The sequence below is a fragment of the Crassostrea angulata genome, unplaced genomic scaffold, assembly GCF_025612915.1.
Source record: "Crassostrea angulata isolate pt1a10 unplaced genomic scaffold, ASM2561291v2 HiC_scaffold_277, whole genome shotgun sequence".
Classification (NCBI taxonomy): Eukaryota; Metazoa; Mollusca; class Bivalvia; order Ostreida; family Ostreidae; genus Magallana; species Magallana angulata.
In genome coordinates, this window is record NW_026441830.1 from 26,656 (window position 1) to 48,283 (window position 21,628).

General features: G+C 32.9%; 1 protein-coding gene and 1 pseudogene across 1 annotated transcript; both read left to right on the plus strand.

Annotated features, from left to right (window-relative positions):
• Positions 1 to 764: 764 nt before the first annotated feature.
• Positions 765 to 2,471, plus strand: LOC128170004 (uncharacterized). The gene is made up of 6 exons (XM_052835999.1): positions 765 to 932; positions 1,132 to 1,275; positions 1,358 to 1,568; positions 1,787 to 1,850; positions 2,175 to 2,303; positions 2,410 to 2,471. The coding sequence occupies exons 1-6, from the start codon at positions 780 to 782 to the stop codon at positions 2,432 to 2,434; spliced, it is 726 nt and encodes a 241-aa protein (XP_052691959.1). The 5' UTR covers positions 765 to 779; the 3' UTR covers positions 2,435 to 2,471.
• Positions 2,472 to 5,933: 3,462 nt separating this feature from the next.
• On the plus strand, positions 5,934 to 13,561 carry LOC128170006 (uncharacterized; annotated as a pseudogene).
• Positions 13,562 to 21,628: the final 8,067 nt, after the last annotated feature.

The window sequence follows — 21,628 nt, forward strand, 5'->3', positions numbered from 1 at the left end:
ATAGAAAACGTGCATACGTGGAGAAAAGTGTGAAATGCAGTTCAATCTTATTTATCCAGAATTCTCTTAATATATATTGATCTCCACAAATTTGACAATATATGCATCTTGAGTATACCATGATGAATTGATTAGATTAGCCTGAGGCAAATGTTAAGGAGTTGATCTAGAGGATGGAGTTTATTCATGTATTAGAATAATTCGTCTTGCAGCTTGCTGAAGTTATTAGATCTCTCTCTCTCTCTCTCTCTCTCTCTCTCTCTCTCTCTCTCTCTCTCTCTGTGTGTGTGTGTGTGTGTGTTCAGTAATAAATGGTTTATGTGGTAAATTTCCTTTGAATCTTCAGTCGATTACATGACTAGCTAGATGTATTGACTTTCGGGTAAATAAGGAAGAAATACACACTGTAGTGAGTTTCTGGTGTGTATTCACACTGAGTCATGTGACTTTGCAGATTTATTTAATGAAGTATTCCCTGCTTTTCTCTCTCATTCTATAATATATGTATCATCAGTATTTTACTACACCGTGTTTGTTGTTGTTGTTGTTGTGCTTTCTTTTTTTGCCTCAGGACGTACAATTTACATTTAAATTGTGTCAATAGATGCATATATTCATTCGTTTCTCTAGATATTTATTCATAGTATTTTTCTTCAATTTCAGAATCTCAGAGTGTACATGTCCTTGTCAACTTTCAGGATAGCAGCACTGTACATCAATTTACGATGAGAACAATTAAGAGCCGTTTCGACTCATCTGGCCGGAGCATCAAGTATTATATGCCAGCGATTGTTCAGGGGGAGAGGGCTGTGCGAAATGTTTCCAGCTTCAAAAAATCTACCATTGAAAGTTTAATTCCTGGAAAGAAATACAAAATTCTGAATGCCACTAGCCACCCCACATTTGGCATTGAGCTCAAGGCGGACTCGGTCGTAAGTATTTTCATTTTACGAAATTGCATCCCTTTTTCTTCAAAAATATTTTAACAGTTATAATACAACAACAAAATAATGGCAAACACACACAAACGCTCAAATACACACACACACACACACACACACACACGACGAGAGGATGTATATCAACGAAAATAATAGGAATATTGAATAGTGATCTAAATATATTTTATAGATAATGGACACCTCATTCGAACTGACCAAGGAGGAAAAACAAATCAGAAATTATTTTTTTAATCCTACAACCTACAACATGGCTGACGCATCGTCATTTGCTAACAGCACACGACTGTCGCTTGGCCCGGTCCAAGTAAAAAGCGTAAGTGTAAATATCATTTGCGTCGTTGTCTGTTTGAGTATGTACAAGTGAGTACTATTCTAATAATTGATTTTAAATTTAGATTGGTGAGACGGGAGTGGTGTCCACCGGTTCGCAAAGAAGGGAGGTGCAGCTGTCCATGGACGGTCGGTCTGCTCTCCTTACCCTCTGGGGTAAGGAGACAGACCTGGAAGTCGTTGCTGAGGACATGTATATTGTCCGAAATATAGTCCCCAGTAACGACTTCAATAAGCAGAGGTGCTACTCGTCCACCCCTCTGACAAAGTTCGAGATAAAATGCATACACTGTCTCGTCACAATTGTTTTTGCTATCAAAAAAGTCATTGTAATATCTATACATAGAGACAAAAGTATTGCTTCAAAATTAAATGAATTCTATTTAGTTTAAGTAAAATATTGAAATATTGTCAACGAATTTCTTCATATGAAGATGCTATTTTGATGCCTCATCAGACTCTAATATTGATTGATATTGATTAACAATTGCAGCCATATGAATGCACAGAACTCCAGGAAACATTTGAGGGGGTGGTCGAGTCTGTGTCCTTTGCCAGGTACTACTTTCTTTTTCTCTTAGAAAGGTTTTGCCTTTCGTTTTATTTTTTTTAAATGCATCTTCCGTTCTAAAACTATTGCTGATGTTTATTACATTGATTATATTTATTGTTTTAATTTCTTTCTAACATAATTTTCCTTGCCATGCCACCTTTTTACGTTTGTCAAAGTAAGGTATTAAAATGATTTTAAAAGAGAGCTTTTAAAAATATCACATTTAAATGATTTGATTTCATTTAACAAGGCAAAAAACCCAATAAACATAACCCAATTGTCTACATCCATGTTCTATCCAACTGATATTTATGAATTAATCATTGCAGCAATCTCATTGAGATTAACGATATGATGCTGACAATATCGAAGGACAACCTTGCTAAGATTTTTCCAGGCAGACAATTCAGTCCGGTAAAGGTTACCGGACTGAAAAGAAATGGAGAAATTTGTGAAATGTAAGTCAAATTTATTATCTTTAATCATTTTATAAAGCTATGTGATATTTCGCCTGCTTTATCAATTTGTAAATGAATTTCTAATAATCTTATTTTTTCTTTTCAGAGATGTGAAGAAGGCCAAAATGTGAGAAACTGTGAGAGTCATTAAAGTACCTTGATCCAAAGGAGTGGGGTGGGGTGGGGGGGGGGGGGGGGGGGGTTCGGTACTTTAAGTTCAGTTACTTTAAAAACAAAACATGCAAAATCATTTTGGACAATATTTTTTATTCAGATATTTGGTGTTTTTTCATACTGTTTCCCCTATTTTGTTAATGTTTATCCTTTCATTTTACGTTTCAGTTAAATAAGTTCATAATAAATTTGCATACTAAGATCAGGGTACTTTAAAATGTATGTATGAAATGAATGAGTGAGAAGAGACTATTTATGTATTTCAAAATTTAAAAAAATGAAAGAACCTGAATTATATTTTATTTTGATGAATTTGAGAATGCATCGTTTCGCCATGAAACATTTTCATTGTTTTGCAAGAATGAAGGAATTATTTGTACACTATTCGGGGAAAACTAGCTTACAATTGGCGTTTAATATTTGTTAAACCAACATGGTAACATAATACCTTTTTTACGATCATGGATATAGTAAAGGTTGAATGTTTTTGAAAAGTCTACAGTTCCAATTTAAATTGTTGCATGACTTTTACAAAGATATATGTACTGTTCAACCAAACATCTGAATTCTCAACTTGTCAAGTTGCAAGAGATATGAAACTATACATTCTGTTAGACTGGTCAATAAAAGGTGCGCCATTAGCTGCCGATCTGTAGCTCTTCGGTAAAATCCGCGTTGACATGCCTTGTGGCTATAATTCCTCCTACGCTAAACGCTTGCAATTTATGGCACATAAAAACTGAGATAGTTCTGGCCCAAAACTATTGCATTTGTGTATGCCGTAAATTGCAAACGACAAAATACATAGCAAAATGTACGTAACTGCGCTCGTGTAGTTTAAAGAAAAAAATATATTTCATTCTGAATAAAAAAGTGAATATTAGGAAGAAATGTATATATCAAAAGTTATGGTGGTCGACTTAAATTGCGGATGTTTTTAGACATTTTTATGAAACTAGATGATATCCCGCGCAAGTGCGGGAATTAACACGTTACACAAAAATATGATACAATGCTTATAATGATGAACCTTGGGGGGGGGGGGGGGGGGGGTTTGTTCATTGTTGTACATGCTTTATCCGAAATTTTTCTTAATTGCTTTCTTAGCCTATTCTTTTAAATTGAAATAAAAACAAAACTGCATGGCTGAATATTAAAAGAAGTCTTGCAGCTAACTGGAAACAAAAAATAACAAACATTTTTATTTTATTTCAAACACGTAAGTGGGTATTTAGTGCGTCGTATCTCTTAATTTTGTTCTTTAAGTCAAATTTTACTATTGTTTTTACCATTCTCCCAAAACAGAATTTCAGTAAAAAATATACCTGTTGTGAATAAAAAAAACTTGGGAGGAGGCCACCCCCTCCCCCAATTCAACTTCCCCGTTTTATGCATACATCATTCATACTGCAGAATAGACTGTTCATGATTTACAAATTAATGTATAATGTTTACTACTCTACCAACCTGTCGTGCTGTAAAATATATGAAATTAAAAAATCGCTAGCGTACGCATCTTTATTACGTTATTTTAAACCAAAGTTGTCAGATCCAAAGTATCTGTCCGATGGCTAACTCGCCCTACATCTTCCGCCTTGACGTTAATTAGTCTACCCGCGTTCCAAGGCACCCCGTTCTTGAAAGTTCTTTCCACCAAAATTAAAATCGCATCAAATTGTTCCACTTTGTATAGTAGCTTTTTTGTATTAACCAAAGATGACCTATCTAAGGTACATGTATCTGCCGGTAATGCTTGATGAATTGTTTATACAGAGTATTTGCCATGACGTTCATTAGTCAAACCGCGTTCTTGGTTACTCCGTTCTGGAAAGTTCTATTCCATTCTCTCGCCAGAGGTCGTGCTTCGCAAGCGTTCTATCCATCAAAACTAAAATCGCACATTCAAGAAAAGAATTGCCTTGTTTTATTTATCCAACATTTGTCGAATCTTAACTTCTATGTATACTGCAAGTAAGTTCCCAGTAAAGATATTCACTCTTTGCGTAATCATACAATATCATTTAATTGTAAGCATGTATTTCAATTCAGATTTCCACTGACTTGGATCCACCAAAGCGTGTCCACCACCTAACTCTCATTTTTGCTATTTCGGGCTGGTTTATCGAAATTGAAAGTAGGTTTTTAATTAAGTTTGCAATAACTACTTATCAGGTAAACTTCAATTATAGCTTACGGACATCATATTTCTTGTGTTGAAATACCAAATGTGTAAGCAGTTACTCTGGTACAGGCATGCTTTAGCTTATTGGCAAAATGTCTTAATTTATAAGTATAGAAGATACTTCGTGTTTTCACCCTATTAAACACAATAAACAACATGCAGATTTCATTTCATTTTTTACCTATTTTTTAAATCATTTTGAGCAACATGTAAATCAAAAAATTCATTCATTTGCTTGAAACACATTTCAGTTAATTAATATATCAAACTTTGATTTAGGCACGTGGAAAGACCTCTAATTGTTCGAGAACAATTAGTCTTCTAGTTTAGTTTTTGTATTTGTGCTTGCATGTTAATTTTAATGAAAGATAAACTTAAGAAACTAAGATTTACACAAAGAAATCGAGACAGCACATTATAAATAGAAAAGGTAGATTACCTACAAAAAGTCTGAAATAGAGTGGAAAACAATACATGCATACATATCAACATTTGATGATGATAATGATCACGACTATGTAATGTTTGACAGAGTTTAAAAGTTTTGCAGAAGTATTTATTTTATATTTTGATATGAATGCTTGCATGATGTGTTCTCAGTACCCTAATCATCATATTGCTGACTATAAGAAGGTGGCTACTACGCAAGTTAGGAAAGGACTCTCGCTGCGACCTATGTATAGCTGCAACACATGAGGATACCCAGGATACATTCGATGTACCCCAGACATCTGCTACACCACAACCAACACCACAGGATACTGAGGATAACCCTGTTGTACCCCAGGCATCTGCTACACCACAGCCAACATTAACCCCCCAACCAGCCGATTTGGTAGTACAGCTACATAGTCCACCCTCCTTCTACACCACTCCTAGCAGCAGCACTGCCACACCCCCACACCCAGTACTGATTGTTCTACTAAGCCATTGGATACCCCTGAAGGGACTATTGCTAAGCGTACCAGATAGCAAATGGCCAAGAAACTTGCTTTGTAAATTAACAATTATAGGTGTAATCTTATGTCAAGTCATTTTTTTTTGAGAGACGCAACAGCATTTGACTTTTTCTTTTATGCAAATGATGCTTTAATAGATGCAAAGTACATATTTTGACAGCTTAATATTCTTTTTTTTGTACATGTGAAGTACACAATATCTTAGCAGATTTTTTTTTTTACACAATGAATATTAAACTTTATGGTTTTTTAATGTACATGTGAAGTTCACAGTATCTGTAATTTTGCAGATTTTTATTTTACTGCTGCAAAACATGTATGTTTGATACACAATGTTTCACCCACTTTATGGTTTTTTTGTACATGTGAAGTACACAGAATCTGTGTAGAAAGAGTGTGTCGCGTATGAAGAGAGGCCAATACCTGCTGCAGCTCTACACCAATACATTAGGGAACTACCCATACAACGCTCCCCCACGACAACGCCCCCCTCAACCACCTCAGCTGCTCCTCATAGAAGGTCAATGAGAATTAGAAGACCTGTGAACAGACTGAAGTTGTGCATGTAGGACCATTTTTTCCTGTGTAATTTATTTTTGTACATATATTTTTCCTGACCCCTTCCTCGTATATTATGCATGTTTTTTTTACAAATTTGCTCACCTAATTCTTAAAAAGTTTGGAATTTCAATTAAAAATTTAAGTTTATAGAAATATCTTAGAGTTAAAAATTTTTTTAGATTTTTTTTCTCTATTTTTATGAAAATAAATATTAAAATTATTATTGTGTTTAATTCTACATATTGTATACTGCTGATAACCACTCTGTCTCTTATTATCAATTTCATCTAAAATTCACAAGGTTCCAAATGACACGGGCCGAAAAGATCAGGGGTAGATAAAGGAAAGCACCCATTCACGTTGTTTACAAAGTGAAAGTAGTTCAGTAGTTGGTTTAAAATAACTTTTGGTTGTAGATGTACTTATCGCTCGATTAGGAAGTTTTGTTTCTACAAGATCAAACATTTGTGCATTGTCAATTTTCGATATGTATCAAAATAATCTATTTTGCAGGCTAGAACATTTCATAACCAAATTGAGTATGTAAGCCCAGCTATCGCATGTGTCTCGGTGCTAGTGTATTCATCCGCTGAAACCGAGACATATTTGTTTTCAATAAAATGTGAACATTTTTAAAGACGGCAACCATTTCGAATCTGCAAACTTGTTTTGTTGACGTACAGTTCTGCTCGAAATTGAAGTATGTCATCTATTTTTCTTCGAACACATACGAAAACTTTGCACTCATTTGAGTTGTTTGGCTCCTAAAAATGTAAATTCCGGACGTACGATCCCTAGATGGCTTTCGAGCTTCGCTCGACGCCATAAAAAATACTATAGAAGCATATATTTTCCTTGGGTTGAAATTGTGTTGTTATTATACCAAATATAATTTCATTGGCATTCAATTTTGTCACATATCGTATTTTCCTTATATGTATTGTGTATCAACTCTGTGTCTATTGATAGTTGGGTTAAAAATTTGTCATAAATTTAATTTCGTTGATTTAAACTGTCAACAAAAATAACAAAATTAAATCCTCAACAAATATTTCTGCTTCTACAGTAATTTAAGTTCAAGATAATGAGGTTTGACTGAGTTGTTGATAATTAAAATGTGCCACAAGTAACAGTCTGCTTATACATGTATTATACTAAATTTTTTTAGATTGGCATATTCAGTGCACCTCCTACAACACTTGGTTGACAATTCTGAACAGGATGAAAGAGCTGGAATTATTATGTATGACATAGCATGTAGCCTTCAGAGACACTTGCAGGTATAGTTAATAAAAATAAGTAGTATGAAAACTCATGAGTTATTTTTTACCTGTCTTATTTCATTTTTCTTTATATTGTTTTTTTTGTTTCTAGAAAGAAAACAAAGACCTACAGGCAAATTTTAAGTTTGTTGTGCCAGTGTTTCACAGTTATGCACATAATATAGCATGCCAGGTATGCTCTATTAAAATCTATTGGATCAAAGTACACTGTTGGCTTAATCTAATAAGTCAGCACACTGTATTAAGAATACTGGAATCCTTTACCAGCAATTTTGAAATTAAATTTAAAAATAAGAATTATATGTGTATGTTTTTTTTATATACATTGCATAGTATTGTACGTGACAGAATATGATTGAAGTTTAGTATTTGGAAAGATATTTTTTATTGGAAATCACTAGCTTTAGTAGTCATATGCAATTATTGGAGTGAATGGGGTATTTGAAATTGAGAAGTACATTATATTGATATTATTCAATAAGAACTGTAATTGTAACTCCTCTTTTTAAGTAGCATTTTTTAAGCTGCAAACTTTTGTAAACTCTTATTTGTTTGTTATAATGAAGACCAACCTACAGTGGAAACTAGTCAGAAAAAAATATACAGTCAAACCTCGTTATATTGAAATCAAGGTACTGAGAAAAAACTCAGAGATATCCAAGGATTCAAGATATTTAGGTTAAAATACTTAAAGAAGAAGGAATTTAAACTTCTTAATCATTTTGACAATGGTATTTGAGATATCAGTGTTCGAGATTGCAAAGTTCAGAAGTATTTGCGTATTAATTCTCAAAATGTGTCGATGATCCGTTACTTCTGATAGTGTATATATTAAGAAAGGATTAACCCTACTGAATTCTGCATAATTTCTGCTTTAGAGATTTGTCTCCAAATTAAATTTAAAGGCGTTGGTTTCCAGATTTGACTTTGTTTTAAAAAGCAGAAAGTAAATCTTAACAAACCTTTTTTTAGCTTGAATTTGGTCAAAGGTTTGTGGAGGGAACTGGACTTAATGATGGTGTCGCGAGATTGTGGTCCTACCTCAGAAAATTCAGTTCTATCACAAAAGAAATGACTGTGTCAAACAGACACTATTTGTTAGTGGATGCATTAGAACACTATTCAAACAGAATAAAGGAAAAATTAGGTATATTTGGTTTTACATGATATTATTTTAAACATTTTCATATTCGGGGGTGGATTATTATGTACTGGTAAAGAAGCGCTGCATTATTTATTTATTAATTAAAATGTTTTCATAATTTGACACACTGATTATGCTGCTAGTTGATTGATAATTTGAACTTTAAATTATATTTCGGGGAACGATTAAAAGGCCATGCTTGAGAAAGCCAAAAAATTGCAACAAGAAACCAGAGACGTGTTCACTGCTGTAGAAGCAAAGCATGATGGTATGTTGTAAACGAAGTTTGATAGATAAAAAGAAATATTGAGGAAAATACATGGGGAGACTATCAATGATCTTACTTAACCATATACATTTACCAAAAATGGTTATCTTTTGAAGGCAGTGCAGCAGAATGGATTTTACTCTGGAAAGAGTTATCAAGAAGTGGAAGACAAGTTTCTGGTAAGATTTACTGGTAAATACTGTTGAGTATTAAGCTTGTAAAGATATACATGCATTTGTCAATGGTGTGTGTATATCAGGCTTGGGGTAATGCTAAATGTAATGGTAATGTTTTCAAAGTAATGCTAGTAATGTGTAATGCCTCAAAGTTAGCATTACAAGTAATGCTAATGTAATGCATTACTTTCCAAAATCTAGTGTAATGCTGGCATTACATGGCATTACTTTGCATTACTATGCAAATTTATGCATGTTCACTTTAAAAAATATGATGAATAACTGCATAGTTGAAATTGAATTTGATTAAAATTATTTTTAAAGAAGAAAGAAATAATTCTAATTAAGAAAAAAATGTTTTAATTGTACTTGTTTTATTAAAAAAGGTTTTTTAAAATTCATTTTTGAATTGTTTATATTACTAAAGATAACAGCACAATTTTATAACATTTTTAAGAGTGTTGTTATTAAAAGTTTTTAACCATTTAAACAATTTACTCCAATTAGTTTGCACTTTAATAAGAAATGGGTCAACAACACACTAAGCCCCCAGGATAATCTAAGTATCAAAACAATCTATTGTTATAAGAAGTGCTAAACACCCCAATCCCCTTCCCTTCGCTATGTCACAATAGAATAGGAGACGGACATGCGCCTTTAAAAGCAAAATGAATGCACTGTCCATCCATGATGAAAATCAATATCACTTCCAATATTATAACCCATTTGAAAATAATTTTACTTATTTTCTCTCTTTCTCTCTCTCTCTCTCTCTCTCTCTCTCTCTCTCTTTTGTATATTAATTACACTGTACATTAGTTTGGACTGATAGAAAATACAAGATTTATGTATTTAATCTATTATTGCACTTAATATATCCGAAGATAAAGATCGTCAAACAGTATTTTCTAGTCCAAGCTTAGTAAAGCCCGGAAGATGGATGCATTTAAAAGATGAACCCTTTGAAACTTCGATCGTAAAGTGCAACAGCAATCTTTTGTTTTAAAGTGTCCTCCGTAAAAAGAAATACGATTAAAATATATTAAGAAATATAACTCGGAAAAATCATCTGTTTATAAATTAATAAAATTAAGTGCCCAAAATTATAAAGATTTGTGTAATCTGGGGATGTATCTTTATTTAGCTTTTAAAAACCGCAACATTATTTCATAAATTGTTTTTTGTTACGCATGTTATCCTGTGTCTCTATTTCATATCTGATATTGTATCATGCCAAATGTCTCAAATACAGAATGACTCTTGTTTATTCATTGAATTTGAACCTTATACTGAGCATGAAGCTGTAGATATGTTAAAGAGCGTTGTAATAAAGCTAATAAAGAGTTTTTGCAAATGTTTCAAATATTGAAACATTTGCAAAAACTCTTTATTAGCTTTACTTTAAAAAAAAGTAATGGTTATGGTAATGCATTACTTTACTCATATTATGGTAATGCAATGCATTACTTCAAGAAAATCAAGTAATGGTAATTTAATGCCCAAATTCATGAAGTAATGGTAATGTAATGCATTACTTTACAATGTAATTCGCCCCAAGCCTGGTGTATATACATGTATAAGCAAACATGTATTTTTTTTACACGTTGCTTATGAATAACCAGTTAATGCTGAATTCATTATCCATTTCTCACAGTCAGTTTAACACCAGATGAAAGATACTGTTGGCTCTCCAAGCAGATTGCTACACAGAGGTTAGTAGAACTCCTTGAAAGACCAATGGAGGGTTATTTCTAGAATCTTCATTATTAATTTTTGTTTGTTTGTTAAGTAACAGACAAGTTTAATTGTTTTGTAGTAGTAGATCAAGCAATTCAGAATGGTGAAGTAAAGACTGAAATTTTGTTTCATGTGTGGTATTAATTTATAGCCATTACCTATATACATGTGGTACTTGTACATGTATACAGGTAATGGCTGAACTTATTTTACAAAAGAACTTACGACAAAGTCGTAAATATTTTCAGTCTCTTAAAATGATTTTTAAAAAACAAAATTGACATTGTTTTTCTTTGCCCCATCCAGTTTGAGATAATGAAGTTTGACTTATTTGAAGTATTGACATTGTTTTTGTTTGCCCCATCCAGTTTGAGATAATGAAGTTTGACTTATTTGAAGTATTTAAACAAAAACATATTTTCTCTGCATCTGTTTTTATTTCATATGATTTTTGATATGTAAACTTTAATATTATGTTGTGCAGGATAATGTTAGCTGATTCCAATGTTGAGGATGAAAAGGTACTTTTTAAAGACCATTTTCAAAAGTAAGTCATATTTGTGTGTGTATGATGGATGTCAACCAAAAAAAAAAAATTAGCTCAAACACTAACATCTTGAATACAAGGGATATGTCACAATATTATGACAGTCCCTCTTTTTCTTTGTAGTTTGTAATTTTTATTGTCTCAAATCCTCAGATATCTTTAAGTTTAACAAATTTTAGATAATGAGGTTTGCCTAGTAATGAAGGCAAGTTTGAAGACAAAAACTTATAATATATTTTTTTCAATTTTCAATGTTATTTTGCAATATTTATTGTTAAACCTAGATATCCATTTAGAATAAAGAATCTGCATCTTTTTGAAAATGATTACTAACGGAAAACTATCAAAATAATAAAAAAAATATTGAAAGGATTTGTTTTTGATTGTAATAGTTTTTGATTCTGTTATGGTTTTTTGACTTTTTAAAATTCTTTTGCAGAACAGAAAATGAAATGAAGAAAGTAGGCAAGCAGATAAATGTACAAAGTTTGGATGACCAGAAAGAAGAGCTAGCCGAATCAGCGAAAAACAAACTAAAGCAAGGACATCTCAAAAAACTACAAATGTTTGCTAATGAAAGGCAATACATTCTGTCTTTACTGAAGAAATACTTTGATAAGAAAATTTTGTTTATCTTTCTTATATTTATAACTGAATACTCTTGATTTAATGTTTCTCAAAATTTTGCTCATTAATTTCCATAAACAAGAAATTGTCAATTTTTCAATTCGTCAAAATAACAGAGATTACGGTTATTTTTAATGATAATTACAACTAAATCCTCAAGAACTAAACTAAGGTTGCACAGTAAAAACCTTTGGTCTATTTGTAGCCATGTTTGTTTAAATTTCTAGTACATTGTTTAACTTTTGATAGTTTTCTTTAGCCCTACATATGTACTACTGCATACTGGGTGACTGCACTAATATGTGCAGGTAATCTCTCATGCATGTTATTATCTAATGCTTTTGTGTAATTTTGGCAGATGGACAAGAGATGGCAAAAAGAATTTCCAAACAGCTGTCTTCCAACAGTGAAAAGATAAAGAAAAGCCTTAAAGAATTTAATAGCAAGTTCAGTGAAAGGAGTCAGCTCACCATCTGCTACATTCTTCAAGGATTTGAATGTTTCGCCTTTCCTCGATGAAGACAAAATAAAGGCTTGCCAGGCCTACTCCCTCTACCAGCATGCAATGGAGCAGGAAAAAATGAGAATGCTAGAGGTCAAAGCTTTGTTGAATCATATTGATGATGAAAATCAACATTTATTAAATCTTATAGTGGAAGCCACACAAGATGACAGATATCAAATTGGTCGTAAGCATATGCTTATGATGTTTAAGTTGAAAGCTGAAGAGCAGTGGATAAGATATCGTTTGTGTTTATCTGAATTTTCCGATAAAAGTGCAGAGAGTCAAATTCACTCTTTTATCGATATGCCTCTGCAGACAGATTTTATTGAATTAGATTGTATATTTGAAGACATGTCTGACTTATCTGAATCGGATGATAGTGAAACTGAATGAAATCAGTATTTCACCCAACTCTTACCCACCCCAAATGTTAAGGGTATATTCTAATCATTTTGTCTATTTTTCATTGTCCGTTTGTGCTTGATCGGTATATACAAGGTTAAATTGAGCACGGAAGTTGATTTGAGAGTGTATTATATTCAAGATATATATCTGTATTGTGACTCATGTCTGTTTGGCAAAATCTAGGTGCAAGGTCAAGTTCACCTTGTAGATTTCCAAAAAAAAACCCGAGACACTCCTTTTAATCATCTTTTTATCATCATGTTTGAATATTATACAAACTGATACAGACTTGTTATTTATTCACTCCATTTCAATCTGTTTATCCAATTTTATTTTTGTCATTGTTAGTTTTGCTGTACATTTTCATGTGCAATGATAGTAGACAATGAACTCGAAGCTTAAATCACACTTTTGCTGTTCTTAAAGATAAAGAGCTTATATTTGCCATCATGATGTCAATTTGTTTTTGGTCAAATTCAAAATCATGACTGTATGTTACATTTATTGATTTAAACAATAAATCTGTATAAACATTCATTTAAAGGGGTAATTTGAGATCTTATATAGTACTTTATTCAAATTTTAATTTCCAACAAATATATCCTGTTTTACATTTTTTTCTGTATCACTTTCATTCATTCATTCATTAATATTAATAATGAACATAATTCTGATAGTATTAAAATGACTGAAAATAAAGAAACATTATATTTTATGCTTGTGTTTTTTTAGTTTCCTTTGTTGCAATTTCAAAGTGTATTAAATAAGGATTACAAATCAATGAAACACAATTGGAGAAGTAGTTCAGAGATGTCAAATGAAATATGATGTTAACGAACAGTACTCAATCTCATATGGCCATAGAAATAATACAAATCTGGAGCAGAGCAAACACGGACCTCTATATAAAAAAGTACATGCCGTCTGCTCATGGTTGTGCAAAGTACGAGAAAAAGTTGGAAAATCAGTGTATAAACTTTATATGAAAAACCTCAGTTAGCATTTAATGATAGGTTGTATGTGCCGACAAGGTCATTGTATAGACCAGCGAACTGTTGTCTTCAAACGGGGCTGTTGATATCCTTGTTTCATCAACTTGTTTGTTAATAGCTTGCCTAGAAAATGTTTGTACGTAGAGCATGCCCTTGCATAAAGTTTGGTTGTAGAAATATTTCAAACACTCAAGACGTATTAAATATATTGCAAGAGGAAGGCAAATAATAGAGCCTCATAAATGCAGCTGAAAAATGAACATTTTTATAAAATAGTTGCTCAAAAACCTTATTTTGCAGGAAAAAAGCAAATGGAGCCGCAGATAATCGAATTTCATTATGCGGCTGAAATTGAATATTTCCTTTATATATTAGAGAATATAGTGCTCATAAACCTTAATTCGGCCGAAAAGCCAACCGGGGCCGCATATAATCGAATTTTAGTTATATGCCACTGAAAATTTTTATTTTCTTCAAATAGTAGAGAATATCATGATAATAAACATTGAATTGCTTAAAAACGGCAAATGGAGCCACATAAAATCAATTTGTGGTAATGTGTGGCTGAAAATGAACATTTCCTTGAATTAGTTGAGAATATCATGCTAAAAAACCTTTGTTTGCTTAAAAAGGGCAAATGGAGCCGCATAAAATCAAATTTTGGTCATGTGCGGCTGAAAATGAACAGTTCCTTCAAATATTAGAGAATATCATGATAATAAACATTGAATTGCTTGAAAACGGCAAATGGAGCCGCAAAAAATCAAACTTTGGTCATGTGCGGCTGAAAATGAACATTTCCTTGCATTAGTTGAGAATATCATGCTAAAATTCCTTGGTTTGCTTAAAAAGGGTAAATGGAGCCGCATAAAATCAAATTTTGGTCATGTGCGGCTGAAAATGAACATTTCCTTGAATTAGTTGAGAATATCATGATAATAAATACCTTGGTTTGCTTGAAAAGGGTAAATGGAGCCGCATAAAAACAAATTTTGGTCATGCGCGGCTGAAAATGAACATTTCCTTTTAAAAAATCGAGAATATCATGATAATAAACCTTTGTTTGCTTAAAAAGGGCAAATGGAGCCGCATAAAATCAAATTTTGGTCATGTGCGGCTGAAAATGAACAGTTCCTTTAAATATTAGAGAATATCATGATAATAAACATTGAATTGCTTGAAAACGGCAAATGGAGCCGCAAAAAATCGAACTTTGGTCATGTGCGGCTGAAAATGAACATTTCCTTGAATTAGTTGAGAATATCATGCTAAAATTCCTTGGTTTGCTTAAAAAGGGTAAATGGAGCTGCAAAAATCAAATTTTGGTCATGTGCGGCTGAAAATGAACATTTCCTTGAATTAGTTGAGAATATCATGATAATAAATACCTTGGTTTGCTTGAAAAGGGTAAATGAAGCCGCATAAAAACAAATTTTGGTCATGCGCGGCTGAAAATGAACATTTCCTTTAAAAAATCGAGAATATCATGATAATAAACCTTGAATTGCTTGAAAACGGCAAATGGGGCCGCAAAAAATCGAACTTTGGTCATGTGCGGCTGAAAATGAACATTTTCTTTAAGTATTAGAGAATATCATGATAATAAACCTTGAATTTCTTGAAAACGGCAAATGTAGCCGCAAAAAATCGAACTTTGGTCATGTGCGGCTGAAAATGAACATTTCCTTGAATTAGTTGAGAATATCATGCTAAAATACCTAGGTTTGCTTAAAAAGGGTAAATGGAGCCGCAAAAATCAAATTTTGGTCATGTGCGGCTGAAAATGAACATTTCCTTCAAATATTACAGAATATCATGATAATAAACATTGAATTGCTTGAAAACGGCAAATGGAGCCGCAAAAATTCGAACTTTGGTCATGTGCGGCTGAAAATCGACATTTCCTTGAAATAGTCTAGAGTATCGTGCTTATAAACCTGAATTTGCACATAAAATGGCAAACGGAGTAAATACAGTAAAACTTCGTTTTCTCGAACTAGATGGGACTGTTAAAACACTTCCGAGATAGTGAGTGTAAAATACCTTTAAAGTATGGGCTTCGGACTTACAAATCACTTCATCATATCCGTTGTATTTGAGATATCAGTATTCGAGATATTGAGGTTCAACTGTAATCGATTGTTGGTCATATGCGGTTGAAAATGAACATTTCCTTGAATAGGGCAAACGGAGCCGCATATAATCGAATTTTGGCAATATGAGAATAATAATGAACATTTACGCAAAAATAGTTGAGAATATCTTGCTCATACAACTTTGGTCTTAAAGGCAAATGGAGCCGCATAAAATCAAATTTGGATAATAAAAAAAAAATGTTTAAACACATTAAAATTTCCAAGAAAAATCTGTTTCCATGTGTTATAAAAACAACCTATTTTAAGAACATTTTTCATCGACTTCTATGTCTTTATGTTGTTTCCATGGTCTTGCAAAAAGATACACTTTTCCTATGAGATTACTTATTTTATTTCAGAATAGTTGACTATCAATATAAAAAGTAATAACGCAAAATATCCATAAGGGATCAATAAAAGCACTTATTTTCCCTCTCAGGACTTGCCTCGTCCAAAAAATAAATGCCCAGCACCTAAAAGCTTTCAAGAGGATTTATCATTTCCTTCATGAATTTTCATACCAAGAACATGTTCACTATTGGTTTGTCAGTTTTGTCAGATTGAGCAAACATCGACAATTTCATGGAAACTCGATGTTCAACATGTACTTAACATTCAGTTATTCATAAAAGAGTGTAACCTGTTTAAAATGACTTCAAATTTCACATGAAATGCATTTCAAATACAACTTAAATGCAAAATTATTATTCTTCAAAAGAAAACAAAAGGTCTACATTGAATATTCATTATCATTATCAACCACTGTGTCTTTTTTGCCTCAAAAACTAAAGCAAGAAAATAAAGATATATTTAAGACATTTATTGATTTTGATTAAACAAGAACAAAAAATACTTCATCATTTATAGAATATAGGTGTAATAACTAAAAATCAGTGCAATTTCATATTGCAAATATACATGTATTGATTAATCAATAACTACAAGTATTTTAAAAGTTATTCATAGTTGTACAGTTAGATATACACAAGTAATTTAATGCCTCATTGGCAAGAAAACAGACACTGTGACAATTATAAGTACCGGTATTTGAAAGTATGACATCTGCACAGGTTTGTACTAATATAACTTTTTACGACAATGAAAACAAGAAGTATTCTTGAATCTTTATTGAAAGGTATTATTAATGATGTAAAGGAACAGAAAGAAATGGTCTCTAAGCCTATAATTTTTTTTTTATCAAAAATCACCGACTACTGGTAAATGTGGCAATTACGGTCAGACGACACGTTCCTCAATTTTTTATAACTTTTTCCAGGAATTTGTTAATGGTTTACTACTACTTTGACAAGCTTTCTTGCCAAAAATTAGGATACCTTACCAGGTATTTCTGCAAAATACCGGAGTATACAATTTCCTATATATTCTTTTTAAAATACACTTTAATTGCTGATATTAAAATTTATACATTGATATATACAGCCGGAGATGGTTTTTGAACTCACGACTCATGGAACCTACACTTCTAGCAGTGTGCGGCCACCGCTCTAACCACTCGGCCATCTAGGTTTACAAATGCAAAAAATAAAAATCTAAATCATTTAAAAATGATTATAAATAATAATTTTTATTGGAACTCTTTATTACGAGGAGATACTAAAAAGATGCTCGAGGAAAGTGTCGTCTGACCTTAAAGTAAATCCTTTAGAGGTAATAATTAAAGCAAGATACTGATGCTACTGTTTTGAAATAAACTTAATAGCTTAAATTATTCTCTCCATCAAAAATGACTGTAACTTCGGAGAGACTTTGAATGATACTATAAGAGACAGATTTGTTTGTGGGATAAAAAATGAATCGGTACAGAAGAAACTGCTGTCTGAATCAGCACTTACCCTGGATGGAGCAATAAAAATCGCGCATGCGATGGAAACAGCAGGACGGGATGCCACGAAACTACGCGAACAGCGGAACACCAGTGCCACAGTACACAAAGTTGAAGTCAGAAATCGAAACCTAAACCACAGATGCAAAAACATCCACCTGCATCACAGCAACATAAGGACAGTCATAGACCATGTTGGAGGTGTGGACGTGATCACAGTGTGAAATCTTGTAAACACTTGCACAGTATTTGTCACTATTGTTCAAATGAAGGTCATATTGAGAGAGCATGTTTCAAGAAGAAGAAGGATTTAGACAAGAAACCAAAAAGGGGTGAACTACTTAGATGATGATGGTGACAACGATGAACATCAATTTGAACCTATACTACTTGTGCATTCTGTGAACAATGTGAAGAAAGTGCCAATGATCAAAGGACAACAAAATGACATGGAACTTGATAATGGATCATCTGTCTCCATCATACCAGAGACGTTCTATAGGGAAAAGCTTAGTGATGTTCCACTTCAAAAGACCAGAATCAAGCTAAATACTTTTTTCGGGTGAGAGCATTAATCCCTTGGGCATGGTACATGTACCGGTGACGTTGAATAAACAACAGAAAAAACATGGACTTGATGGTTGTTGCTCAGAAAGGACCAGCACTATTTGGGCCTGATGGACTTTTACAGTTTCAAGTGAACTGACATGAAATCAAAGTACTGAAGTTGCAACAATCTACAATAGCAACGCTTTGGACAAGAAATATTTTGTCAGGTTACCTTATAATGTCATTTTTCAAAATTGTTGGCATTTGGATAAAAATGGAAAATCTTCATTTCTGACAAAAAATATCAACAAAAACCCTTTAAAATATGTCTCTTTTTGGGTGGGGGGGGGGGGGGGTGACATACTTTTGACACGATAGTATACGTTTGGGTAATACCGCGGTGAATAGTTTAACGGATGTTTGGACTTTTTCATTTTGTCTCATTGTTTAGACATAATCTCACACGAGTTTCAATAAACTGGATTTCTTGAGTGTCCAAAATTGAAGATGTTGCACATTAACCCAACCTTTGTTGACGTTTCCAGCCGCTTCACACAATCAGGGCTATATGAAGAAGTGGTCGAACGGTGAATATATCAAAACGACTAGAAAGGCCTTTTATAGAGTTTCATTCGAGATATCTACGGTACGAGTTAATATATGCATTTCCATAAACAACTTGTTAGTGTTTACTAGTTGTAGCTTAATTAATTTAGGACTTCAGTTATTTTATATAATAAGATATGACATTAAGCAGTTATAAATCTATTTCATAACTTCTAATTACATATAATCTTTTTTATTAGTTGGAACTATTATGTATTACTTTGATTAAGTGAACTCAAGAAAAAGTTAGTTTATTGCAACTTATGTAAGTTTTGTTAAACTCGAGCATAAATTAGTCATACAATTAAAAGCACTTGGACAGCACGATTTACCCAAATGGACCCAAATGAACCCAAATGGCGATTAAAGTGGAAAACAATTATAATAAAATCCTTATTACTAATATTATCACTTGTTTTAGTCATTTCATGGGGTTGTTAGCCGTTATTAAGAAAAATAAAGATCCAAATGGCGATTCAAGCGGAAAACAATTATAATAAAATCCTCATAATTTAGGGAAATTTGGAAAAATAAAAGCCGAAGGTCCAAAACAATAATTAAAATTATTTCAGTATATCTTTAAAAATTGTTTTTGAAAATTAAAGATGAGCATTTTATCTCGATTTGTAAAAGTATATAATGTATGTAATTACATGTATATTCAAATAATATAAATATATATATTATATAAAAATAAAACAACTTTTTAAAGTAGCTTTTATTTTATTTTTATTTTTCCAAATTTCCCTAAATTATGAGGATTTTATTATAATTGTTTTCCGCTTGAATTTGGGTCCATTTGGGTAAATCGACGCACCTGAGATCTCGCTACTAGGTAAACATGGTTGTCATAAGGCGAGTTTTTTAAAACGATGACTTTCCAAGGCGAAGGATGGCCGTTGTGAACCATTGAAAGGAAAACAAAGTTAACAGAGTTAGGGTAAACTATATGTTTAATTAATAAATCCAATTTTTTAGGCGGTTGAATGCTTTTAAAGTCGGATATAATTCCCGAAGCGAGCGACACAAAAACGGCGGCGTAAATCGGAGGTTTTTACAACGCTTGGAACTGTAGCTCTCTGGTTTGTCTATCCGAATTTTTTCAACCAGAGAGCTGCAGATCTGCAACTACTGTCACAATGAGATTAATTACTGCACTGCCTGTGTCTGCATATGAAATTTGTTTTGAAGTTAAGGTCAATTTTGAATGATGTGTAGTATTGTGTACATTCTTTGAAATATGGATTTAAAATATAATATTCATATTTTATTTTGGTTAAAATACCGTACACAATGATTTATAATAATTTTATTGAATTCTAAAATCAAGATACATATTAAGATATCCGTTTTCACTATTTTATTTTTTTATTATTTTATTTTTTTCTGCATTAATGCTGTTAATTTTAACAGGTAATCAGATAATAAACCCATTCTGTCATTTCTGAAAAACCACTAAGGCTCAAGAAAAAAACATTTTAATTGTTGGATGAAAATCATATCCAACTACAAATCACGAGATCCTATATATCCCAGTTCTTTACATCTTCTGCAGGGCATTTATTTTTCATCATTGTTAATATAAAGAGGTTGGAATTCAAAGTTTTTTTCACTTCTCTATATTAATTGTCATAGCGGGGCCCTTCCTGACTGGTCAGTTTTCTAGTTCTTTTGATCTTGGAAATAAAATGTCATAACAACAAGTATGTCTTATGCGCGTATACTTGAGTGAAACGTTTAATAGTGTAACGATTTTAAGTTATGTAATGTTGAATCATGCGTACGGCACATGATAGCTGTGTTTGTATTGTCGCCTAGCAACCAGCGGAGATTGTCACGTGACCCACAGAGGGTATATAAACGAGCGCATCGCAGCTGCAGCGTTCTTTTCCCTAGCAGTCTTCATAGAGAAGAGAGAGAGAAATTGCGAGACTAAGGTACGGTTTTGGTAGGTGGGTTGCCTTGAGAGATAGGCTTACCACATTTTCATAGTTAATAGGACCAACCGTGTTTGCCACTAGTTGGTTATTATAGAGGCTGTCCTCTCGGAGGTTAGCCTGGCTTAGTCGTCGCTGATACTCTAGTAGTATTAGGGAAGGGGTACGCCTTTAGTTAGAGGTTGTACACTGTCCGTCCTGCATAAGGCATTAACACAGTGACTGCCTCTACTAAGGGTTTACCTCTTCAGTAGGTTACCCAGCTAGGGCGTGCCGCGGGTATTCACTACCGCCTGAATAAGGCATATAATAGTGTTTACCTCGTGGTATTAATAAAGTTACAATCCCGGCCGACCAGATTCATTTGTGATTTTACCCTAAGTAAGGGAAGGCCATTTTGTAAATATTTGTAGGCCAATTGTAATCACTTATCATTTTAGAGAGGAAAATTATTATTGTTCGATATTTTTTTATATTCAACCCCCAGACCCTAGAATTGACTAGGTACGGACCCCTCGACACGTTACAAAAATAAATGGTGGCAGCGGTGGGATCTGGGTAACTGTTGAATTATTAGCTGATTACTTTATGTGAATTTTGGTCGGAATAAATTCTTTTGATTGTATTGTGTTTAATTTTAAATTATGATGAGCGCATTAGAAAAAGAATTGCGGCAGTTGCATGACGGGTTGCCT